Here is a 27,806-nt window from a genome sequence, read left to right as displayed (position 1 = left end):
GTTGATTTGGGGAGCCATGTCATCTGCTGGTGTTGGTCCACTGTGCTTCATTAAGTCCAGGGTCAACGCAGCCGTCTACCAGGAGATTTTGGAGCACTTCATGCTTCCTTCAACAGACGAGCTCTATGACTTTATTTTCCAGCAGGACTTGGCACCTGCCCACACTGCCAAAAGCACCAAAACCTGGTTCAATGACTGTGGGATTACTGTGCTTGATTGGCCAGCAAACTCACCTGACCTGAACCCCATAGAGAATTTATGGGGCATTGCCAAGAGAAAGATGAGAGACATGAGACCGAACAATGCAGAAGAGCTGAAGGCCGCTATTGAAGCATCCTGGTCTTCCATAACACCTCAAAAAAGGGGCTCAAACCAAGTACTGAGTACATACAGTATGCATGCTTATACTTTTCATAGGTCCGATATTGTTCTATGTACAATCCTTGTTTTATTGAATGCATGTAATATTCTAATTTTCTGAGATTGTGGGTTTGGGGTTTTCATGAACTGTGCAATACCATCCCCTGCAGATTCGCGGCCAATCGGCCACTAGCAGGGGGTGTCAATCAACCCGATCGTATTGGATCGGGTTTATTTCCGGCAATGTCTTTCTGCCACCTCAGAGCAGGCAGACAGGTTATGGAGCAGTGGTCTTAAGAGCGCTGCTTCATAACTTGTGTTTCTGGCAAACCTGAAGGCTTGCCAGAAACAGGGTGCATCAAGCTCCAAACGGAGCTTAATAAATAGGCCCCTAGGTCTTTACTCAAGATGACATGTGTTCAAGTTTAGTTTGCAATCAAGCAAATGTGTTAACTTCCAACTTGTAATACACTGGCGTTCAAAAGTTTGGGGTCACTTAGACATTTCCATATTTTCAATGAAAACATACAGGAAATGAGTTTGAATAAGAAATATAGTCATTGGCTAGGTTGGAAACAATTCATTTAAAGTGCACTAATAATTGTTTACTTAACATTAAAAATGTCTACACTGCATTTCTGATCAATTTTATGTTATTTTAATAAACAATACATTTGCTTTTCTTTAGAAAACAATGACATTTCTCTTGTTAGGTGTATCCAGTCCACGGATCATCCATTACTTGTGGGATATTCTCCTTCCCAACAGGAAGTTGCAAGAGGATCACCCACAGCAGAGCTGCTATATAGCTCCTCCCCTAACTGCCATATCCAGTCATTCTCTTGCAAGCTCTCAACATAGCTGGAGGTAGTAAGAGGAAAGTGGTAAAATATAGTTAGTTTTTTTCTTCAATCAAAAGTTTATTGTTTTTAAATGGTACCGGAGTGTACTATTTTATCTCAGGCAGCATTTAGAAGAAGAATCTGCCTGCGTTTTTCTATGATCTTAGCAGAAGTAACTAAGATCCACTGCTATTCTCACATATGTCTGAGGAGTGAGGTAACTTCCGAGGGAGAATGGCGTGCAGGGTATCCTGCAATAAGGTATGTGCAGTTAAGTTTTTCTAGGGATGGAATTTGCTAGAAAATGCTGCTGATACCGGATTAATGTAAGTTAAAGCCTAAATACAGTGATTTAATAGTGACTAGTATCAGGCTTGCTATCAGAGGTATATACTCTGATTAATGTGCAATATAAAACGTTTGCTGGCATGTTTAATCGTTTTTATATATGCTTTGGTGATAAAACTTATTGGGGCCTAGTTTTTTCCACATAGCTGGCTTTATTTTTGCCTAGAAACAGTTTCCTGAGGCTTTCCACTGTTATAGTATAAAAGTTACAGTTGGTGCAGTTAAAATTACAAACTGTGACATTCAGCTTCCCTCAGCAGTCCCCTGCATGCTATAGGACATCTCTGAAGGGCTCAAAAGGCTTCAAAAGTAGGAGCTGTGGCAGTTGTTATGACTGTTTAAAAAACATATTTTTCGTTTTGTTAATCTGTTTTTTGTATTAAGGGGTTAATCATCCATTTGCAAGTGGGTGCAATGCTCTGCTAACTTGTTACATACACTGTAAAAATTTCATTGGTTTAACTGCCTTTTTTCACTGTTATTTCAAATTTTGGCAAAATTTGTTTCTCTTAAAGGCACAGTAACATTTTTTTATATTGCTTGTTAACTTGATTTAAAGTGTTTTCCAAGCTTGCTAGTCTCATTGCTAGTCTGTATAAACATGTCTGACATAGAGGAAACTCCTTGTTCATTATGTTTTAAAGCCATGGTGGAACCCCATAGGAGAATGTGTACTAAATGTATTGATTTCACTTTAAACAATAAAGATCAGCTGTTATCTTTAAAAGAATTATCACCAGAGGATTCTGACGAGGGGGAAGTTATGCCGACTAACTCTCCCCACGTGTCGGACCCTTTGACTCCCGCTCAAGGGACTCACGCTAAAATGGCGCCAAGTACATCAAAGACGCCCATAGCGATTACTTTGCAGGACATGGCGGCAATCATGGATAATACCCTGTCAGCGGTATTAGCCAGACTGCCTGAATTCAGAGGAAAGCGCGATAGCTCTGGGGTTAGACGTAATACAGAGCGCGCAGATGTTTTAAGGCCCATGTCTGATACTGCGTCATAATATGCAGAAGCTGAAGAAGAGCTTCAGTCTGTGGGTGACGTCTCTGACTCGGGGAAACCTGATTCAGATATGTCTACTTTTAAATTTAAGCTTGAGAACTTCCGGGTGTTGCTTGGAGAGGTTTTAGCTGCTCTGAATGACTGTGACACAATTGCAGTGCCAGAGAAATTGTGTAGACTGGATAAATACTATGCGGTGCCGGTGTATACTGACGTTTTTCCAATACCTAAAAGGTTTACAGAAATTATTACTAAGGAGTGGGACAGACCCGGTGTGCCGTTTTCCCCCCCTCCTATTTTTAGAAAAATGTTTCCAATAGACGCCACCACACGGGACTTATGGCAGACGGTCCCTAAGGTGGAGGGAGCAGTTTCTACTTTAGCAAAGCGTACCACTATCCCTGTCGAGGACAGTTGTGCTTTTTCAGATCCAATGGATAAAAAATTAGAAGGTTACCTTAAGAAAATGTTTATTCAACAAGGTTTTATCCTGCAGCCCCTTGCATGCATTGCTCCTGTCACTGCTGCTGCGGCGTTCTGGTTTGAGTCTCTGGAAGAGGCCTTTCAGACAGCTACTCCATTGACTGAAATACTTGACAAGCTTAGAACACTTAAGCTAGCTAATTCTTTTGTTTCTGATGCCATTGTTCATTTGACTAAACTAACGGCTAAGAATTCTGGATTCGCCATCCAGGCGCGTAGGGCGCTATGGCTTAAATCTTGGTCAGCTGACGTGACTTCAAAGTCTAAATTACTTAACATTCCCTTCAAGGGGCAGACCCTATTCGGGCCTGGTTTGAAGGAAATTATTGCTGACATTACTGGAGGTAAGGGTCATACCCTTCCTCAGGACAGGGCAAAATCAAGGGCCAAACAGTCTAATTTGCATGCCTTTCGAAACTTCAAGGCAGGTGCAGCATCAACTTCCTCTGCTACAAAACAAGAGGGAACTTTTGCGCAATCCAAGCCGGCCTGGAAATCTAACCAGGCCTGGAGCAAAGGCAAGTAGGCCAGAAAGCCTGCTGCTGCCTCTAAGACAGCATGAAGGAACGGCCCCCTATCCGGCAACGGATCTAGTAGGGGGCAGACTTTCTCTCTTCGCCCAGGCATGGGCAAGAGATGTTCAGGATCCCTGGGCGTTGGAGATCATATCTCAGGGATATCTTCTGGACTTCAAAGCTTCCCCCCCACAAGGGAGATTTCATCTTTCGAAATTATCTGTAAACCAGATAAAGAAAGAGGCATTCTTACGCTGTGTGCAAGACCTCCTAATAATGGGAGTGATCCATCCAGTTCCACAGATGGAACAAGGACAGGGATTTTATTCAAATCTGTTTGTGGTTCCAAAAAAAGAGGGAACCTTCAGACAAATTTTGGATCTAAAGATCTTAAACAAATTCCTCAGAGTTCCATCGTTCAAAATGGAAACTATTCGAACAATCCTACCTATGATCCAGGAGGGTCAGTAGATGACCACAGTGGATTTGAAGGATGCTTACCTTCACATACCAATTCACAAAGATCATCATCGGTTCCTAAGGTTTGCCTTTCTAGACAGGCATTACCAGTTTGTGGCTCTTCCCTTCGGGATAGCTACAGCCCCAAGAATTTTTACAAAGTTTCTGGGGTCTCTTCTGGCGGTCCTAAGACCACTGGGCATAGCAGTGGCCCCTTATCTAGACGACATCCTGATACAGGCGTCAAACTTCCAAATTGCCAAATCTCATACGGACATAGTGTTGGCATTTCTGAGGTTGCATGGGTGGAAAGTGAACGAGGGAAAGAGTTCTCTATCACCCCTCACAAGGGTTTCCTTCCTAGGAACTCTGATAGATTCTGTAGAAATGAAAATTTACCTGACGGAGTCCAGGTTATCAAAGCTTCTAAATTCCTGCCGTGTTCTTCACTACATTCCGCTCCCTTTGGTGGCTCAGTGCATGGAAGTGATCTGCTTAATGGTAGCGGCGATGTGCCATTTGCGCGCCTACATCTCAGACCGCTGCAATTATGCATGCTCAGTCAGTGGAATGGGGATTACACAGATTTGTCCCCTCTGCTAAATCTGGATCAAGAGACCAGAGATTCTCTTCTCTGGTGGCTATCTCGGGTCCATCTGTCCAAAAGTATGACCTTTCGCAGGCCAGATTGGACAATTGTAACAACAGATGCCAGCCTTCTAGGTTGGGGTGCAGTCTGGAATTCCATGAAGGCTCAGGGATCGTGGACCCAATAAATATTCTGGAGATAAGAGCAATATTCAATGCTCTTCTAGCTTGGCCTCAGTTAGCAACCCTGAGGTTCATCAGATTTCAGTCAGACAACATCACGACTGTGGCTTACATCAACCATCAAGAGGGGACCAGGAGCTCCCTAGCAATGTTAGAAGTCTCCAAGATAATTCGCTGGGCAGAGACTCACTCTTGCCATCTATCAGCGATCTATATCCCAGGTGTAGAGAACTGGGAGGCGGATTTTCTAAGTCGTCAGACTTTTCATCCGGGGGAGTGGGAACTCCATCCGGAGGTGTTTGCTCAATTGGTTCATCGTTGGGGCACACCAGAATTGGATCTCATGGCGTCTCGCCAGAACGCCAAGCTTCCTTGTTACGGATCCAGGTCCAAGGACCCAGAAGCGACGCTGATAGATGCTCTAGCAGCACCGTGGTTCTTCAACCTGGCTTATGTGTTTCCACCGTTTCCTCTGCTCCCTCGACTGATTGCTAAAATCAAACAGGAGAGAGAATCGGTGATCTTGATCGCGCCTGCGTGGCCACGCAGGACCTGGTATGCAGACCTGGTGGACATGTCATCCTTTCCACCTTGGCCTCTGCTTCTGAGACAAGACCTTCTACTACAAGGTCCTTTCAATCATCCAAATCTAATTTCTCTGAGACTGACTGCCTGGAGATTGAACGCTTGATTTTATCAAGGCGTGGCTTCTCCGAGTCAGTCATTGATACCTTAATACAGGCACGAAAGCCTGTAACCAGGAAAATCTACCATAAGTTATGGCGCAAATATCTTCATTGATGTGAATCCAAGAATTACTCATGGAGTAAGGTTAGGATTCCTAGGATATTGTCCTTTCTCCAAGAGGGTTTGGATAAAGGATTATCAGCTAGTTCTTTAAAGGGACAGATTTCTGCTCTGTCTATCCTTTTGCACAAGTGTCTGGCAGAGGTTCCAGACGTCCAGGCATTTTGTCAGGCTTTGGTTAGAATTAAGCCTGTGTTTAAACCTGTTGTTCCTCCATGGAGCTTAAACTTTAAGGTGCTTCAAGGAGTTCCGTTTGAACCCCTTCATTCCATTGATGTCAAACTTTTATCTTGGAAAGTTCTGTTTTTGATGGCTATTTCCTCGGCTCGTAGAGTCTCTGAGTTATCAGCTTGACAATGTGATTCTCCTTATCTGATTTTCCATACAGATAAAGTAGTTCTGCGTACAAAACCTGGGTTTTTACCTAAGGTAGTTTCCAACAAGAATATCAATCAAGAGATTGTTGTTCCATCATTGTGTCCTAATCCTTCTTCAAAGAAGGAACGTCTTTTACATAATTTGGACGTAGTCCATGCTTTAAAGTTTTACTTACAAGCAACTAAAGATTTTCGTCAAACATCTTCCCTGTTTGTTGTTTACTCTGGACAGAGGAGAGGTCAAAAGGCTTCGGCAACCTCTCTTTCTTTTTGGCTTCGGAAGCGTAATACGCTTAGCCTATGAGACTGCTGGACAGCAGCCCCCTGAAAGGATTACCGCTCATTCTACTAGAGCTGTGGCTTCCACCTGGGCCTTTAAAAATGAGGCTTCTGTTGAACAGATTTGCAAAGCGGCGACTTGGTCTTCGCTTCATAGCTTTTCAAAATTTTACAAATTTGATACTTTTGCTTCTTCGGAGGCTATTTTTGGGAGAAAGGTTCTACAGGCAGTGGTCCCTTCCATTTAAGTACCTGCCTTGTACCACCCTTCATCCGTGTACTTTAGCTTTGGTATTGGTATCCGACAAGTAATGGATGATCCGTGGACTGGAAACACCTAACAAGAGAAAACATAATTTATGCTTACCTGATAAATTTATTTCTCTTGTGGTGTATCCAGTCCACGGCCCGCCCTTTCCTTTTAAGGCAGGTCTAAATTTTAAACTACAGTCACCACTGCACCCTATGGTTTCTCCTTTCTCGGCTAGTTTCGGTCGAATGACTGGATATGGCAGTTAGGGGAGGAGCTATATAGCAGCTCTGTTGTGGGTGATCCTCTTGCAACTTCCTGTTGGGAAGGAGAATATCCCACAAGTAATGGATGATCCATGGACTGGATACACCACAAAAGAAATAAATTTATCAGGTAAGCATAAATTATGTTTTTTAAGTGACCCCAAACATTTGAACAATAGTGTACATGTGCAAGTAAGTTTGAGTGTGGCTTAGAAGCAAACAAAAATATATATATGGTTAATAGGACATTCCAGCCAAAGTTGGAATCCACATGGATGCATTTCCCTTTTGAATAGAAGCATTTTTGTGATATACATGTATTAGTAAAAATGTTTCTAATAATAGTTATAGCTGTTTCAAAAGTGTATTTAAGTATGCTCCGTGCACCAGCATTTTAAACACAGCACTTGCTCAGAGAGCCTAAGGTGCTTGTGCCATCTGGTAATGACTCAATTTAATTGCTGACATGATACAAGCCCTATTGATGATCTGAGCAGCTGCATTATTTAAAATGCTGGTGCACTGACAATATCTAGCTATGCTTCACATGCACGTGCAGAGAAGAATGTTAACACTAAAACAGTGATAACTCTTAATAGAAGCATTTTTGCCAATATATGTATATTACAAATATGTTTCTATTAAAAAATCTAATTCATTTATGTGCATTTTTCTACCAGAATATCCCTTTAATCAGTGATGAGGATGGAAGCAGATTACAATAGGTTAATTTTACTCATATAAATGAGTATTTCCCTTGTACAGTGAATAAAGGGGTTAATTGAATAAACCTTTACTATAAAATTAAGAGGTGTGAATAGGCTATTGTATTTGTCAGTTTCAGGGGATTGCCCAGTTTTTATTTGGAGAACAGATACTTTACACACAAAAAGAGCTTTTCAGGAGTATTCTGTTCAAAAAGGTGTTTACGGCTTTAGGCTTTTGAAGGGACAAAAAAATCAAATGTTTCTTTCATGATTCGGATAGAACTTACATTTTAAACAACTTTCTAATTTTACTTCTAATGTCAAATGTTCTTAGTTTTCTTATTATCATTGTTTAAAATTAGGATGGTAAGTTCAGGAGCGTGCACGTGTCTGCAGCACTATATGGCAACCGTTTTTCAACAATACCTTAGCAGTAGCACTAGATGGTAGCACTATTTCCTGTCATGTAGTGCTTCAGGCATGTGCACGGTACCTTTCTAGATATCTCTTCAACAAAGAATAACAAGAGAATGGGGAACAAATTTGATAATAGAACTAAATTAGAAACTTTTTAAAAATAGATAGACAGCGCTAGTTTATAAATGCTATGGGGGAAAAGGTTATCACGCACAATATCCTAAGTTCGGCTTTTTACGCGCACCGGGTTAGTGTGCAAGCAAAAACTGTTTACTCTCAACTCTTTTCCATACACTTCATATTCTGCAGTAAGAATAGCAAGTAATTTGGAACCCAGTACAGAAAAGTGTCCCATTTTCTAAACCAAAAATGGTTATTGTTTAAAAAGATAGACAACGCCTTTACTACCCATTCCCCAGCTTTGCATAACCAACATTGTTATACCTTTATAACATTTAAACCTCTACATTTCTGCGTGTTTCTAAGCCACTACAGACAGCCTCTTATCACATGCTTTTGTATTAGCTTTTCACAACAAGAGACTGCTAATTCATGTGGGCCATATAGATAATATTGAGCTGAATCCTGTGGAGCTATTTATGAGTCTGCACTGATTGGCTAAAATGCAAGTCTGTCAAAAGAAATGAAATAAGGGGGCAGTCTGCAGAGGCATAGATACAAGTTAATCACAGAGGTAAAAAGTGTATTAATATAACAGTGTTGGTTATGCAAAGCTGGGGAATGGGGAATAAAGGCATTATCTATCTTTTTAATCAATAAAATTGCTGGAGAAGACCGTCACTTTACCATGCAAAATGGATTTATTTCTTTAATCACCTGAGAAACTCAACACCAATACAGACAGAAAGCAGAAAGCCATTTCTGGAGCCAATTGCTTATAAGTTGTAATTGATCCTTTGGTTGCTTCAGTTTGGCATTCATTGGCTTTAACATGCAGCGTGCGATTACTATTTTCATTATATAATCAGTATATTTCAACTTTCAAGCACTTTTATTGTATTTGGTAATGAATACCATATTTATTTAATGCACAAGTCTCACAAAGAAAAGGTCTAGATTACGAGTAGAGCACTATGGAGCATGAAAAGTTGAAAAAAAAAACTAAAACCCTTACTCAAGTGAATTGTCTCAAGTGCACTAACCTGACATTCCAAGGTTCTTCACATAGACGAAAATGTTCCATTTATTTATAAATAAATATTTCTATAGCTTTTGTTAATTGACAAATACATAGGGAAGGATTACATATCTTTCCCTATTGGCTGATTTGAATTTGAAGAGTAAAAATTGGGAGTAAAAATTGCGGCCGACAGGTGCCGCATTTATATGTGGCGCTGTATATGTGATACCAAAACCGCGTAAAAACCTATGTGCCTGCACTTTTATATAGTATATACATGTACATATTTAGACTTGTATGTATCTCTATGTTTAAGTCCTTTGCATGCCTTTTTTTCTTACACCTTAAGTCCTTTGCATGCCTTATTTTCTAACACCTGAGACCTCATATCTTTGAACTCTTATAACTTTTTCATGCAATTTTTTTTAAAATAAATTTTTATTAGATAGTGTTATTATAAGCGTAACTGTACTTTAAAATGTATTTTTGATCTTTTTTGTATTTTTTAGTTGAGCGTAACAGTTAGCCAGAGCTCTGAAGTCGTGCTATCCCAATGTGCATTATATGCAATTGTGCTTTAGCGAACACGTTTACTTTAACCTCGTAAAATGCTTGTTACTTCCGACGTGTGCAAAGATCTGTGATAAACCAGTTTCAGCTAGCGTGCCACTTGTAATCTAGCCCTGAATCGGTAATGTTTAATATGTCATTAAAACACTTCACAAACACACAAATGTATGTATATATATATATATATATATACATATTTATATACATACATACACACATTATATATAGACACATATAATCACATACACACATACCCATTCCCCGTCCTGCCTCTTTTCATTTATCATATCTCTTTTATTCTGCCACAAAACCTTTATTTCATTAATAAATCTTTAAAGGGATAGTCTACTCAAAATTAAACTGTCATGATTCAGATAGAGGATGCAGTTTTAATCAACTTTCTAATTTACTCCTATTATCAATTGTTCTTCATTCTCTTGGTATCTTTATTTGAAAAAGCAAGAATGTAAGCTTAGGAGCCAGCCCATATTCGGTTCAGCACTTGCGTAGCGCTTGTTAATTGGTGTCTACATGTAGTCACCAATCAACAACCACTACACAGGTTAAAATATATGTTACTCCCGTGAAATGCCAATCAAACTCCAACAGAATGCCTATATATTTGTTAAGTCTGCATTCTACCTTGTCAATAAAGTGGAAAAAAAACAACTTATTTTTAAACCTTTAGGAGCTGTGGGGATGTTTAATATACATGAAATGTTTTATTTATGTGTATTTTATTGTATAATGCGATAATATATGTATTTCTAAGTATATATGATGTTCTAGTTTTACCTAAGTGAATTTTTTTAACAGTGCAAAGTTTAAAAAAAAAATATTTAGGCAAAACTAGAAAGTCTCAGCTACTGTGACATATTAATATCAAGAACAAAACATCTTCCCTGAAAAAAAAACAAGCAAAAAAGCTCCACAATATTATTGCTTTATACAATAAAATACATTTAATTAAAGCATTGCATATACATGTATAATATATCCACATCCCAACAGCTTTTATAGATGTATTATAGATGTCCTTCTTTCCCTAATGTATCCAGCAGAACCCCCATCGCAAACTAACCCCAATAAGATATTAACCCCTAAAGCATCAGAACCCCATTGCAAAGTAACCCCACTACACTATTAATCAACTAAAGCACTAGAACCCCATCACAGAGTAACCCCAATACACTATTGACCCCTAAAACACTAGAACCCCATCACAGAGTAACCCCACTACACTATTAACCCCTAAACGACCAGAATCCCCATCATAAACAAGCCTCACTAGGCTATTACTCCTAAATTGACAGAACCCAAAAAAACAAACTAACACCACTGGGCTATTAATACCTTAACTGACCAAAAACCCATTGCAAACTGAAACCATTAGCCCATTAAACCCTAAAGCACCAGAGCAACAATCGCATAATAGCCCCACCACACTATTACCCCTTAAAGCGCATCATGAAACCCTATCTCAAAATAAACCCACTATACTATTAACCCCCTAACTGCTAACCCTCCCCAAGACCCCTAACCTAAGACCGCCTAAATTAAAAATAACAGTATATTAAAATAAAGCCCTCACCCCCAAAAAAATGAAAAAATATCTAACAGTAAAAATCAACAACAAATGTTTATTGCTCACCATCCGAATGCTTCTCTTCTTTTCTTGATCCGTCGTAATCCACACAAAAAAAGCACAAGGGATCCTCTTTTTTTCTTGATCCGACGTAATCCACAAAAGGAAAGGACAATCCACAAAAAAAGCCAGATGGGTCCTCTTCTTCTCTTGATCTATTGTAATCCACAAAATGAAAGGATAAACCTCAAAGGAGTCCGGTGGCGGCAACTCCTCTGCAACATGGGAAATATTCAAATATTCTTAAATCCAAACTATTTTGCAATCCAACTTTTTTTCATCCCAAGCAGTTTGGATAAAGGGTTTTCTACAGGGGTCAAGTCGAGCGGGAACGCATGGGAACGGAGTTCCTGCACTATTTTTGGAGGGGGAACTAAGTTCCCCCTGGACAGAGAACAGATATGGTTCTTTAAACACTGCTGCTGCTGGTGGGAGGAACTGAAGCTCAGTCTTAGTCTCTGTGCTTACATTTCTGTGTGGCTTGTTTGGGGTTATTTAGCTCCCCTCAGCAGAAATAGGACTATTGCACCTTAAGTGAGTGAGACTCTGTGACAGAGGAGGAGTCTCAGGCCCCAAGGCAACTAGCGTTTTTTTCCCCTTTTTTTGTCATATATTTTAACTGTTTGATAGGATTTTTGATAGAAATGGGGGAGCATCTAAGTAAGTTTTTAAAAGGTTTTATATTGGATTTGTAATCAGTATCTGTGCATATTCTTCTTTATAGTAGGGTATATTACATGCAGTTATTTGAAAAGTGGTGTGTACCGTACTGTAGTTTAAATCTAATCTTTCTGACCCCTCAAAAAAAGCAAGGAGGCCTCTAGCAGGTTATGGCTCCACAGCAGAAGTGGACCATGCAGTTTTTAAATTAAAGGGACAGTAAACACCAGAATTTTTGCTGTTTAGAAAGATAGATAATCCCTTTATTACCCATTCCTCAGTTTTGCAGAACCAACACTGTTATAATAATATACTTTTTACCTCTGTGATTACCTTGTATCCAAGCCACATGAACTAACGCCCTCTAGTGATGAAAAACTGTCAAAATGCATTCACATAAGAGGCGGCCTTCAAGGTCTAAGAAATTAGCATATAAGCTTAAGCTTACCTAGGTTTAGTTTTCAACTAAGAATACCAAGAGAACAAAGCAAAATTAGTGATAAAAGTAAATTGGAAAGTTGTTTAAAATGACACGCCCTATCTGAATCATGCAATTTTATTTTGGACTTCACTGTCCCTTTAAGTTTAACTGAGTGCAAGAAAAAGAGAAACGTTTTTCTGCACACAAAGGGTTCAAGTTTAATTTTATTTTTTTATTTTTTTTATTTATAATATATTTATTGAGGCCAATGAGACATAATAACACAAAAAGAGTGCACATAACATTAAAAAAAAATCAATAATATGCAAAGCAGTATGGCTATGAGGTGCAATACATGAAGCTTTATATTATGCAATAATGATTGTAATCACATCAAATATAATACAACTGTGCATATTGTATGCTGCCTATTTTAATTTAAAATTTGAAAAGAAAATCCCAAGTATAAAAAAGGTTGAGCCTAAGTAATCTAAAAAAGTAAAATAGTAAGGGGTGTCAAATGAAATTATGTAATATGCTAAAGGTTTCATGATAATAAAAGAACCTAAGGAGCTATAATATGACCTGCCAATAGGAGTGGCTCTGAAACACATTCTCAAATCAATCAGGGGTCACTCTTAACCCTTAAAGCAATTAAACAGGTGCAGAACAAAACCTGCATACAGAGCGTTGGATTTCAAAACTGTCCTCAGGCCTCTCTAACAGGCCACATTTTGATGATATCTGAAGAGCACAGGTGAAATAATTAGCTGATTAGTAAACATGGTTAAATTACCTACTCTCACCCAACGGAATCCGGAAAATCTGGCCTGTTAGGGAGACCTGAGTTTTGAAAACCAGTAAGATAGAGTAACTGAGAAATGAGGGAGACCTAAGGTTCACTTTAGCACCGATATTTGCAGTGAAAAATACTTAAAGTGGGACTAGCATATTGATCACTCAGGCTATGGGGTCGATTTATGAAGCAGCGGATGAAGCTTCCGACCCACTCCGCTTCAGTTGTGACTGAAGAGGAAGTTAAGCCGCTGCTCCTTAACTCTGAGGTGGCGTACAGCAATCAGCTGATTGACACCCCCTGCTAGCAGCCGATTGGCCGCAAATCTGCAGGGGGCGGTATTGCACCAGCAGTTTACAAGAACTGCTGGTGCAATGATAAATGACGACAGCGTATGCTGTTGGCATCTATCGATGTGCGGCAGACATGATTCGCTATAGCAGATCATGTCTGTCCGCACCATGATACATTTACCCCTAAGGCTCCACAGCAAAACTGTGCAGAATTTAAATTAAGGTTAAAGGGACACTGAACCCAACATTTTTCTTTCATGATTCAGATAGAGCATGCAATTTTAAGCAACTTTCTAATTTACTCCTATTATCAAATTTTCTTCATTCTCTTGGTATGTTTATTTGAAAAGCAAGAATGTAAGTTTAGATGCCGGCCCATTTTTGGTGAACAAACTGGGTTGTCCTTGCTGATTGGACAGCACCAATAAACAAGGGATGTCCATGGTTCTGAACCAAACATTTGCTGCCTCCTTAGCTTAGATGCTTTCTTTTTCAAATAAAGATAGCAAGAGAACGAAGAAAAAATTATACTAGAAGTAAATTAGAAAGTTGCTTAAAATTGCATGCTCTATGAATCATGAAAGAAAAAAATTGGGTTCAGTATCACTTTAACGAAAATTGAAATGTTTTTCTGCAGACAAAGAGTTAAACTTAACTTACATTTTTATTCCCAAATTAAAGATAGCAATTCTTCATGCGTTCTAACCCAACCTGCTTTAGTCCTAAATTGCAAACCCTGATGCGTGTTTACACATATTTTACATTCCTATATTTTCTTCACATAGAAAGTATTGTACATTTTATTATTAAATATATATATAATTCAAACGAAAAAAGGTACAGAGGCAGTCTTCAAGTTTAAAAAGTCCAAAATGTATGTTACAAAAAGTTAAAAAGAGAACATGCAAAGGTACCAACTGTGTAATCTCTCTGTACCTTTTTTGTTTGAATTACACATCATCTCCACGATTGACAGAGGCAGTCCACATGTTTTCATATCGCTCCTTCAGCCCCAGCATAGCTTTGACAGCTAATACCCCTTGTATTGAGATCGGAGGAAGCCGACAGTTCATTGGAGCTGCAAAGCCGAAACTCTTTTCCTGATTGGGCAAGTGGGTCACGTGGACATTTGATACGCGTAGCCTTGGATAGATGCAGAAGCTCCAACAGAGGATCAGGGGAGAAGCTGCTTCCGGGAGAGCGTATTGCTCTCCGCATTTAGCGAGGTCTTGTGGACCTGATCTGCGCTGTCGGATCAGGTCCGCAAGACCTTTGATAAATAGGCCTCTTTGTGTAGTTGAATGCCTTCACATATACCTAGCACTACAGAATTTGCCAGCACTTTACAAATAAATAGGAATAATAAAAATGAAACATACCTTTTTTTCTTCCATAAAGCATGTCTGAGAAATCAAATCTAATATTGCTACTATGGCATGGATGTTTCCTGCTGTTATTCTTTCATTACGAACCACTTCAACAGAGTCCGAAAATACTGGGCATAATGGCTTATCAGACATTATACTAAAATCTAGGTTATTTTCATCTTCTTTATTATTATTATTAGCAATATTTAAAAAATGTAGGTTATTTTCATTATTAGCAAAACTGTTGGGGTTTTCTTTAGGCGGTTTTCTGTGGAATGCCTGGAATTAAAAGAGCAAGACAAAAAAAAAACATTAATTGACATGAAGTATATCTATTAAAGGAATTATGGTGAACTACAATACATAATTATATTTTTTTGTATTTATTATCATTATAATAAAAAATACTGTTTAACTTCATCTAGCTTTTGTTCTTCAAATCTACACTGTAACTGCAACATTTCTTAATTGGAGTAATAAATGCTGTTAACTCAATCAAATGATGTGTCCATTAACATTGTACAATTGCTAAACTTTATTCATTTTATTAACTCTACATTGCAGTTGTCAAAGTTCACATAAGCTTACTTCAATGTGACAACAGCCAATCAGGACTTATTGGGGAGTGGATACAGCTAGGCTTGGTCGTTACCTTAGTCAAACATTTATTGTTTTGCAGTTCAATAGCTGAACAAATATGTGGCAACATTAAAAGGACATGAAACCCAACATTTTTATTTCATAATTTAGGTAGAACATACAATTTTAGACAACTTTCCAGTTTACTTCTATTATCAAATGTTCTTCATGATCTTGGTATCATTTGTTGAAGGAGCAGCAATGCACTACTGGCTTCTAACTGAATACATGGGTGAGCCAATGACAATAGTCATATATATATGCAGCCACCAATCAGCAGCTAGAACCTAGGTGCTTTGCTGCTCATGAGCTTACCTAGGTAAACCCTTCAACAAAGGATAACAAATGAAGGGGGAAAAACTGCTGTTTTTTAAATGAACAAATGGGTGAGCCAATGACAATATATAAAGATTATGGCAGCACTCTAAAGACTCAGTGCAATTTAAACTTTTATTATTATCATTAAAAATACACACATGTTGGAGGAGGAAAATGATCTCCTATATATGCAGCCACAAATCAGCAGCTAGCACCCAGGTGCTTTGCTGCTTCTGAGCTTACCTAGGTAAAACCTTCAACAAAGGATAACAAAAGAAGGGGGAAAATAATCGAAATAAATTGAAAAGATGTTTACAGCTGTATGCTATGTGTGACTCGTGAATGTCTAATTATGACTTTACTGTCCCTTTAGGTTTGTGAAGACTGTCATGAACTCTTCCAGTTGTAAGAATGTAAAAATTATACTTTTTTTAAAAAAAGGTATAAGAATGGGACAAAATAAATAATAAAATAATATTGCAAAGTTGTTTTACTACCCATAAGTTAACATTCTAAATCAGACTCTCAAACGGCCAATGATCAAAAACTTGCTGGCAATGAGAGTAATCATGGGAAATCATTGGGATATATATATTTAAAGTATTTCTTAACACACCTTCAGCTTTAGCATATTTGTCCTAGTGCACCTTCGGGTTAGCGAGCAAGCAAAAGCCAGGAGAAGCTTTAGTGCACCCCATAGAAGTGGGAGAGGGAGTTAGCACAGTCATGCTGTCCGACCTCCAGATGTTAGCCCGCCTGAGTCTTTCACTTGTGTGCTAACATTTTACTTTAAACTTGTAATACGAGTTCAAGAATAGGAGCGCTACTGATCAATAGCGCTAATATTTTTACGCTCCACTTGTAATCTACCCCCAAATCTTTCATTAATTTCATAACATTTACATTTTCATTTTGGAGTACAAGTTTTATCATTTAAAAGTTTGAATTGTGAACTGTTTCAATTTTTTTTTATTGTCCATTATCTAAAAAAAAAATTGGGGTTTTTATGTGAACTTGCCCTGCACAAACATTAGTGTTAAACAAGTTGAGTGCAATGCGAATGTGACCTCACGTTTGCATTGCATGGAAGCATTGTGCTCACCGTGCATGCTTTCATAGGCTCCAATGGGAGCCTCGTTCTCATGTCGTCAGACAAGGCATGAGAACTAGATATGTGCATGGCGAAAAAATTCAGTTCGGTTTGGATCGATTCAGATTTTTTCGAATTTCGGTTCGGATCGATTCGAATTCGGAAAAATTTGAATCAATTTGGTTCGGATTCGTTTCAGATTCATTCGGATTCGAAGAAATTCGGCTGGATTTGGTTTGGTTCTGTTCGGAAATTCGGAATTTCGGTAAGTGTTAGGTGGGATTAGACTAGTATTATGTACAGTATATTAGGTGTAACCCATAGCAGAGTGATATAACCTAATATACTGTACAATACTAGTGTAATCCATGTCCATCCGAATCTACCGAATAAATCCAAATAAATCCGAACTAATTCAGATTTATTCGGTAGATTCGGCAGTATTTTAATTTGGAAATTCGGATCGATCCGAATCCCGAATTTTACGAATTCGGCCGAATTTCCGAATTGATCCGAAATGAATCGCACATGTCTAATGAGAACCTAGCTCAGTGAAGGGGGTAAGTCGTGCAGCAAATATAAATATATATGTATATGAATATAAAAATATATATTTATGTGTTTATATGTGTATATACACATATTAGCACATACATAGATATCTATATATTCATATACATATATATTTACAGTAATAACACTTCCCCCATAGACTGCAATGTAAAGGCACTTTTCACCCCACACCGCCACTTTTAACCCCTAAAAACTGTTTAGTGCAGTTTTGTTTGTTATTTAAAAAATGCTTATCTGTTTAATTTTATAAAAGGTACTACACAATTTGTTGGGGGGGGGGGGTCAGTTGGGGCACATTTAAAAAATTAACCAGAGTGTAATGACTGGTTATTTATCACGCGCTTGCCCATTTTGAGGCGCACAATAAATTAGCTCTCCACTTGCAATCTAGCCCAATATGCTTTCAACAATAAATTAAGCTCTTTACCAGATGTTTTGGTACCCACAGGAAATCCCACATCAGTATACATCTATCATCTATACTTCTGTATCCACAGAAACAAACAAATCAGGATAAATGGCTCCAAAAATAAAAGAGCATAAACAAATTCTCTAAAAATATTAAAAACAGTTCCAAATATGTGTTTTTGATCATTTTGGGGTTCCTCATTTTAATCCAAAGGACTTCTAATACAGAAGGCCCTCAGAATGGTTTGATATAAACAAAAAAACAAGGCTTGGATTGGGGGGTTGCATTCATCCTTTGTCGAAGCTATATATCTAGATATCTTATATTACTATGTCCTTCTGCACTTGAATCATCCAACATAATAAGAAATGAGTGTCAGCAAAGTAAATATAAGATGTAACCATTATTCCAGCGTTAAAAACAAATAATGGACAGTCCAAAGACAGAGACCTTTGACTGGCTAGCTTACGCTTTTCGGCAGGGTGCTGTAGTCATAGCTAAAGGTAGCCAGTCACAGTCGCAGTTGAGATGTATGCACAGTGCGAAGATTTAATTGGCTAAAAAGACAACACACTAGGGTTTATCCAAACATATACAGCATCATTGTTATTGTTACATTGTTAACAATTATCTGCAAAAAAAGAAAGAAAGGACAGGTTGGTTAATGGGCATAGCAGAAACTCATGACATCTGAAAAAGGAAGGAAAAGGGGGAAACTAAGGAATTATTCCCAATAATTGATCAGGTCGAACTCTGAGTTTAAACCTAAGGGAACCCTTGTTTCAAGTTTGAAGATCCATAACATTTCTCTTTTGTTCAAAATGTTATTCCTATCACCACCACGTTTGGGGCAACAAGCTAATATCTCTAGTTGTGAGACCCACATACTGAATCCCACACTTAGCACAGGTTAGAAGATAGATCACATAAATAGAGATACAGTTTAGGCAAAAATTGATTCTATATGTTTTGCCTGTAACCGTAGATTGAAACTTATCTGAGAATATAAGATATTTGCATGCTCCACAACTGGAGCTACCACATCTAAATGAGCCCTTATATGTGAGCCAAGAGCTATGTGGTGTCTCTTGTTTTTTAAGTACTGTAGGGAACAGATAGTTCCCTAGTCTTTTGTTTCTATGGTATGAATATCTTATTCCACCCTGTACACAGTTAATAAATTTATCATCTGCTAGCATCTTAAAATCTCGTTTTACTATCTTGCAGATATCATCATATTGGGCACTGTAATCTGTCACAAATGTAATACCTGTGTGTTTATTTAGTGTATTTGGTGCACTTGAAATCTACGCAAATAGCACTAGCATCAGAAGCTAGGGAGGAACACTTATTGAACATAAGAAATAAAGATTAGCGTACATTAAATGCATCCCTGAAATGTAAGTCTAAGCATAGCTTGAAACTTTCAAAACTAGTGGAGAGTCTTGTGGGGTGAGGAAGAGAATTCCACAAAATAGGGGCCATTCTGGAGAAGTTTTGTAAATAGGGATGTGAGGAGGTGACAAGAGAAGAGGAGAGAAAGTAACGACCAGCGCAAAGGGCACTGGAGGAAGAGTATCTGGAGCCACATTCTGAGATATAGGGGGAATAGTTTTTATTGAGGCTCTTGAAAATTAGGGTCAGGATTTTGTGTTTAATTCTGGAGGCTAGAGGAAGCCAGTGAAGGGATTTACAGAGAGGTGAGGCAGATGAGAAGCAACGAGGAGACCAGAGAGGATGGAATTGTAATAGTCAAGGAGGGAAATAATTAAAGAGTGGATTAAAATGTTATTTGTGTCTAGTGTGAGGAAGTGATGAATTTTGGAGATGTTTTTAAGGTGTAAATAGTAAGAATTGGCCAAAGAGTGGAGTCAAGTGTGACCCTAAGACATAGGGCATTTGGGTTTGTGATAATGATGTTATTATCGACAGTTATAGAAAGTTTAAGGAGTAAAGATTTTGGAAGAAGGGGAAAAATAAAGAGCTCAGCTTTGGAGAGATTTATCTTAAGGGTAGTGAGGGAACATCGAGTATGAAACATTAGAGAGACAGTTAGTGACACAAGTTTACAAGGAAGGGGATAGGTCTGGTACAGTGAGGTAGATTTGGGTGTCATCAGCATACAAATAAGACTGAAACCCATGGGATTTTATTAAAAAACCCTAAGAATGACATATAGATTGAGGAAAGAAGGGTATCAAGAACAGAGCCATGTGGTACCCCAACAGAAAGTAGTAAAGTGGCAGAGGATGCACCAGAGAAGGCTAAATGTATGGTTAAACAATAGGAGGAGAATCACAAAAAGACTGTGTCACAAATGCTTACATATTGGAGGGTTTGGAACAAGATAGGGTGGTTAACAGTAAAAAAGGCTGCAGACAGATCGAGAAGGATTAACAGAGAGAAGTGGCCTTTCAATTTTTCTGTCAGTAGGCTATTAGTAACCTTAATATTTGCAGTCTCTGTGGAGTGTTGGGGGCAAAATCCAGATTGCAATGGATCCAGGAAGGAGAAAAGAACAGAAGGCAATTAGGGAAATAGGGCAGTAGTTGGATGGGGACGAAGGATTGAAAGAAGTTATTTTGAGGATAGGTGGGACCAGTGTATGTTTAGAGATGAGGGAAATTTACCAGTGTTAAAAAAGAGAGATTGATTATATTTGTAAAGAGGAGTAAGAGTAGGAGAGAGCAAGTGCAGTAATTAAGAGGGTATGGGATTGACGGGACAGGTGGTGAGCTGAGAGGATAAAATAAGGGCAGAAACTTTATCCTCAGTAACAGGAGCAAAAGAGCTGAATTTTAGGCTATATTTAATTTCTGATGGAATCAATTTAGTTGTTGAAATGGTATGCAAAATTTTGAGCTGAGAGAGAGAGGTGATAATAGGAGATAGGAATGGAAAGATAATGGTATTAAAAGTGTAGAACAGCTGTTTTGGGTTGGAAACAAAAGTAGAGAAGTGATCCTGCTTAGAGAGGTTAAGGGCAGAATAGTAAGAGTTCAAGATGAACTTGTAGTGAATAAAGTCAGCTGAACAGCTAGACTTTTTCCAATGTTGCTCGACAGAGTGGGAAGATCTGCTTAGGTAGCACATTAGAGGACTATGCCAGGGCTGAGTATGAGCGTGTGATTTCAGAGATACGGTAGGAGGGGCAAACTGGACATGGCAGGAACAGGAGGAAATAGGAAAGAGCAGTGGTTTGAGAGATGTTGTGGATCTAGTGGCATAATGCCTCTGTGCAGTTTGATCTAAAGGTTAGATGGAGGGAGAGTAGTAGGGAGTGCTGTGATGCTGCAAGTGTGGAGATGATGGTCAGAAAGAATAAAAGGGGAATTTGTGAAGTGTGGGACAGTGCACTGATAGCTAAAAATAAGATCAAGGGAGTGTCCATCTTTGTGAGTGGTAGAGTCGGTCCATTGTGACAGAACATAAGAGGAAGTGAGCTGAAGAAGTTTTTTGCTCCAGGGGCAGTGGCTTTGTCAACAGGGAGGTTGAAATAAAAATGAATGAGGGCAGGAGCGTATAAGGGAAGGTAAGGAGGTTGCCAGGAAGCAAAATGATCAAGAAATTGAGTTAGGGAGCCACAGGGTAATATACAACTGTGAAACCGAAAGAAAGGGTACAGAATAAGCAAGATTTTGGATTTCAAAGGAAGAAAAAGTGAGGAAAGAGATATGTTGTATTTGTTGAAAGCTACAGCGACAGAAAACCAAAGTAATTGGTTCTTTGACTGTTCAAGGACAAGGTTTTTGGCTGAAGTGGAGACCCCCATGTGACAATGACTGTATCTGAGGGAGAGTGACACAAGACGAGATACAGATTTGCAGTACTTAGAGTGTCTTTGGGATGTATTAAGAGGTTAGGAATGTGTAACACTTATGAGAGCAAAAGCAAGGTGAGGGTAAAATCCTTCTTTGTTCCAGACCTCCTGGATCTTAAAGAAAACTTAGCATCTCAGGGATTGCTTTGACTGGTAGCATGGATAATTTCAGGGGATCCTGGACCCTCAAAACTAGGTTGAAAATGGAAAAACCATGGTCCTCAGGGTCCAATTTTTTTTTTTAACATTTCTGCATGACCCAGACTGCACACCTGCTGCAAGCAAAGCATTTATAAGCTGTATAAGCTGTATAAGCAATTCTTTTTCTCATCTTTTGACTCTGGACTCGGATCTATCAACTGAACCATTTCCACAGGTCACATATTAACTGTAGACATCCAGACAGGACATAATATTCATATTTGTAGGTTAATAAAATCCATATGTCTTAAAAGAACAACATTCATTTATTATCTCTCCTTCCAGAACATTGATTTGGTCCTCTCTATTATTGATGCTGGTATTTTTTTAATAAATGAATTTACTCAAGTAATGTATAAAGTTCCACCTGTCTTGCGAAGCCAAGTCCCCATCCTCTTTTATGTATTCAGAAACAACCTTAGATGTGTGCCTTAATTTATATATTTTATATATATATATATATATATATATATATATATATATATATATATATATATATATATATATATATATATATATATATATATATACTGTATATATATATATATATATATATATATATATATATATATATATATATATATATGTGTGTATATATGTGTGTATGTGTGTGTTTTTATAATAAATTTGTGATTATTCAATCTGGCATAATAATCAATTTATTTTTAGACATTTCATTAATTTCTATTCATCCAAGGCCAAAGGAATCCAGAACAGGTGTAATAAAATTGAGTGTGCAAACTGTAGGGGCCCGGCCTTAACCCCAGCAATAACATAAAGTCCAATATGTCAGCACCACTCACTGAGTGGTGCCTATGTATTGGACTTTATATTCATTTCTATTCAATCTGTTTTATTTTAATGTTTTATTCATTAATTCAATTGGATGTTAAACTTGGTTTTCCTGTTCCGCAAGTGGTTTGAGGTTTTTCTGTCTTTGTATTCATCAATCAATATATTTACACCAGAAGTCTGCAGATTAAAGGGACATGAAACCCCAAAAATGTCTTTCATGATTCAGATAGAGCATACAATTTTAAACAACTTTCCAATTTACTTCTATTATTTAATTTGCTTGCTATACATTGCTGAAAGATTTATCTAGGTAAGCTCAGAAGCAACAAATAACCTAGGTTCTAGCTGCTGATTGGTGGCTTCATATATATATCGATTGTCAATGGCTCACCAATGTGCTCAGATAGAAACCAGTAGTGCATTGCTGTTCCTTCAACAAATGATACCAAGAGAATTAAGCACATTTAATAATAGAAGTCAACTGGAAAGTTGTTTAAAATTGTATCTTCGGGGGCAGAGCTTGCCAAGTGCGATATAATATATTTTTCTGGGGTTTTTACTTCTCCCACCCAACTTATACCCATCCTCCCTGAACCTAGCACTCTTACAGCAGCTGAGGAGAGAGAGGGAATACGCTGAGGAGAAAACTAGAGGACTTTTTCCAATCCTGTGTCATATTTGGCGCCATTCGGAGGGATCAACTCACTCTGCTTAGCAGCCCTCCTCACCTACTACCATCAGCTTGAATCAGACTGACTGTCTGAACAGACCTAAATGGTCACGGAGCTCAGGAGACCCTGCGTAGCGTAGCCAATCTGAAGCGGGAGTGGAGCGGCCTGACAGGATCCGTGTGCGGACCTTGCACGTAGGCGGAAAATATACAGCACCACGGCCTGTCCCCCGCTACACTCCATACAGCAGCATCCTTGTGGCCCTCTGGCCAGCAGTCGATATCTACTGGAATAAATCAGGGAGACAAGCTGTACAGCGGAGCTATGGTGGCAGATCAACGAAACACGTGTGCAGTCCTTGCACACCGATGATAGACAGCGGCTTTACTCACCTCCCGCCACACTTCCGATACTTCCCACCGGGCCAACATCTCTTCCACGCAGACCGCATCTGAGAACCCACACTCCTTCATGCAGTCCACTCTGATCTGGGATCCTTGAGCACTGCATCTACAGAATCCGGAACGGCTACAGCAAGAAGTGGTCCCAACCGGTAAGTGAGTTTATCTCTCACATGCTCCCTCCCAGATTCCTTGTGCAGGGCCAGTTTTATCTACACAGACTGTAAGATAGACACCAACCACTTCACTGGCCTAGCTAGATCTCCTAGTGCAACCTCTCGCAGGTATTGTTTTATAGCCAGACATTGGAGACCTATAGTTTACAGGGTCTAAGTACACTTGGAGGCCCCACAATTGTTAAATTGGATACTAACCCTCAGCCCTTTAGGTACAGGGGGTGGCATAATCTAGACACACCACTATAAGGCCTTATCTTTATAAGACTCAAGTGGAGAAATAAGGCAGCCTCAAATAAAACAGTAGGGGACTGCGCAGAGGAAGCATAAATTAAAGGGACAGCTACCAAGCATTGTACTCACATAACCCTCTACCTGAGTGAGTCGCTGTGTACATAACAGATCTTAAAACTCTTGTTCTCCACCTGGTCTGCGGTGACACCCCATAGCTCTGGGCTCACTACCCACGCCTGACTCTGTCCAACTACACCTGTGGCGCAGGGGACATATTCTGCACAGTCCCATAATCCCCCCTACTTCTTTCATATATACCAGTGACTGGCCTAAGAACCTTGCCCGTACTTAACTGCCACACCACAAGGCAAAGTCAGGTACTTTTTCGCTGCTGCCCCCTGTTCTCTCTCCTACCTTTCCCGTCGGCCCTTCTAGCCTATGGGTCATACCCCAAATCCCTTTTACCTTCCTCACTCAGAATAGAGCACCTTCCCAAGGGGAGAGTCGGTCTGACAGTAGCCCTCATGATCCTATAACAAGCAACTCCATGAGACAATTGACACCTAACTATTACCAATTTCAAGAAGCTCACCCGCCCTACATGATGGAGTTCTAAGTATACAAGACTAGAGGGGTGCCAGGACTATTATCTTCACCTGCCATTCCTCATAGAGGTCATTTATACTATATTCTGAAGGCTAGTCTGACACTCTACTACACCTATCTACCTCGACATGGCTCACTCACAGAAGAAGAAACCAAAACACTCTAACGTCCCTAAATGGACACTTTCAGATCACTTCTCTAATAAAGCCATGTATGAACAGGACATGTCAGACAAGGACTCTAGAGAATCATTAATCACCACCAGAGGAAACGATAGAACCACGGCTCACCCTAGCGGGAGATCTCCTGACACCTGCACCTCCATAGTGGACTCCATCAAGGAGCTGTCAGATAAGATGGACTCCCACCATTCATCACTAAAACAGGAGCTTAAAGCCTCAGTCTCAGAACTTAAAAGAGACATCTCCTCTCTGGGGGACATGACAGAAACTCTGGAGAAGAAACAGGAGGATCTTCATCTGGATCACTCCAATCTCCTTGCCTATACCCAGTCCCTCACGGAAATGATCACAGAATGGCAGATTTGGAAGACAGATCACGTCGTAACAATATAAGTATACGGGGCATACCAGAGGATATTGGAACCCCAGATCTCATTAAATACCTGATAAACTTTTTCAGAGAGCTACTAGGCCCCATACAAGATCAGGAGGCTTTTATGGATAGGGCACACTGGGCCCTCCACCCTAGAAACTCACCCTCAGGGTCACCCAGAGACGTTATAATCAGAATACACTATTATTTGTTCAAAGAAAGGATCCTTAGATCTTCGTTCCAGAACAAAAGCCTAAAAGACCCATTTCAAACCATTCAGATATTCCCGGACTTATCCTCACACACCTTGTCTAAGAGGCGCCTTTTTCAGCAAGTGACCCAATGCCTCCACCAAAATAATATTAAGTACAGATGGGGGTTCCCAGTCAAGCTTTTTCTCCAAATTGATGACCGCTCTTACTCCATCTCTACACCAGAACAGGGGACCAAACTCCTGCAGTCCTTGAAGTTTCTCCACCCCTTAAACCAACCCCAAGATACTACGGAAAAAACAGAGAACCTCAACGCCACAGCCCCAGCATGGCACCCCCTACCACAAAGATTCAGCTATCAAACCAAGAGAAAGGACATTCCAACCTCCAACGATGACACCGGATCCGGAGAGAAGATAGAACAACATTCTGGGACAGTCTTCCCGGACATTCTACAGATGTCTCTTACCCTCTTATTTTTCTTCCTCTCTCTCCTCTCATTTCTACTCTTTGGGACACCCTGATCCCACCCTTAGAGTCCAGAGATACTTGCTGACCCCACGATCTGGGTTCTATGGTGATGATACCATAGAAGCCTGGTAATGTTCCCAACATTATTCAATTGACTGTCGTTAAAGTTCTTCAGTTTTGTTACTGCTGTTATGTTTTACTTTGATGCTTCTAATGGTATAAATAGTTAATCATTACCTGTATTTAAGAAATGTTTAACCTCCCGTTTAATGAGCTTTAACCTGCACACTAGCTCTAGCTACCTCAGTCCAGGTATATTACTCTGGATTCCCTTTAGGACCTCATGTAGACAGCTACCTCCCTTCCACAAATATGTCAGATGACTGTAGTGGACCAAATCCCCTTGCCCTTCGTTATTACAGGTATTGACTCCATAATCTGACTCTTATCAACCCCTAACCAAACTTAGAGCACACCTCATACTTCTCTCCCTGCTAGGAATTATCCCCAAAGGATTCCATAAACATCTGTGCTCAAATAGAGAGACCAGTATTCACCTCGACCGCCATGCCCTCTGACACAATTAACCAACTGTAGGGTCTATACATCCTAAGAACGTCCATCTCACACTATTACACTCTTAAACATACAAAGGAGGACACTAGGCTCCTCTATACCATGTTATTCCTTGCTTGACATATCCCATGACCCTATACTACAGATGGTCCTCATTTCTTGTTTGTAAAGCTATCATGTTTGCATTTGTTATGTGTTCTATTTCACAGGTAAGACTCTCTTTTCAGCTAGACATGTGTTTGAATTTTGGAGCTAACTATTATCAACTTAAGGTTATATATTTAACTAACTCCCCATAACTTCCTCTACAGGATGAATGTCTAATCTCCCCCCAGGTGAAGACCCTTCCCACTCCCCCCCCCCTCCTTCTCCCTCCTGGCACACTCTCCCCCATGGCTTTATTTGTTCATATTACTTAATCTACTTAACTCGCAAAACATTTTTCTTCTCTGAATGTTCCCACCCCCTGACTCCCCCTCTCTCTCCCACTAGCTGAACCTAGCTCCACTCTATCCCCCACGGCACTTGGTCCACCATACAATACAATTATATAATTACAACGCTCAGTGCACCCCCACGTACATTCCACATTACTAACACCCGCAACTCCCACCCCCCCCTACTACCCCATATCCCCCCCACTCATTTTGAGCGGCTCTCGCCCGCTGACTCCCCCTCTCCAGTCCCACTTGTATCTGTTGCTATAAACACATATTCACACACCTACTTATGACTCTCATAGATCTGATGAAACTCCCCCTTCTTCCCCTTTTTTTTTTTTTTCTCTCTCCACTCCCCCAACCCATATCTCATACCCTCCTAGTATGGTGCAAATACGCATCCTGACTCTCAATTCACAGGGCCTTAACTCCCCCACTAAGCGTAGTCTTTTATTGAACATGCTACAACACTCCAGAATAGACATTGCTCTTAAACAGGAGACACACTGGCTCACAAGCTCCGATTTTTCACGAGCATATAGGAAGTTCCCAGTGGTCATAACGGCATCATATATATATAAATCCAGAGGAATAGCGATACTCATTAACTCCCTTATTACATATGAACCAATTTATATAGAACGTGACCCACAGGCCAGATTTATCATACTAGTATGCAGGCTCAATAGCAAATTGATCACCTTAGTAAAAATATACGCCCCTAACAGGAAACAAATTAAGTTCCTCAAACAACTCCTGAGCTCAGTGTCAGCAGTCAAACAAGGCGAACTGATTTTAGGTGGTGACTTTAAAGTAATTTGAGATCCAGTG

General features: G+C 39.5%; 1 protein-coding gene across 1 annotated transcript in view; it reads right to left on the bottom strand.

The window, feature by feature from the left end:
• Positions 1-24,794, bottom strand: part of ADGRF2 (adhesion G protein-coupled receptor F2) — a 96,432-nt gene extending 71,638 nt beyond the window's left edge. The window contains exons 1-3 of the mRNA XM_053711151.1: positions 24,772-24,794; positions 23,697-23,814; positions 14,801-15,067 (exon numbers count right to left, since the gene is read on the bottom strand). Coding sequence (XP_053567126.1) covers positions 14,801-15,067; positions 23,697-23,814; positions 24,772-24,794 — 408 coding nt within the window. The remainder of the gene's footprint in view (positions 1-14,800; positions 15,068-23,696; positions 23,815-24,771) is intronic.
• Between the last annotated feature and the right edge of the window lie 3,012 nt (positions 24,795-27,806).

Source organism: Bombina bombina, chromosome 4 (genome assembly GCF_027579735.1).
Source record: "Bombina bombina isolate aBomBom1 chromosome 4, aBomBom1.pri, whole genome shotgun sequence".
NCBI classification, from domain to species: Eukaryota; Metazoa; Chordata; class Amphibia; order Anura; family Bombinatoridae; genus Bombina; species Bombina bombina.
This window is presented reverse-complemented; position numbering and strand designations above follow the sequence as displayed.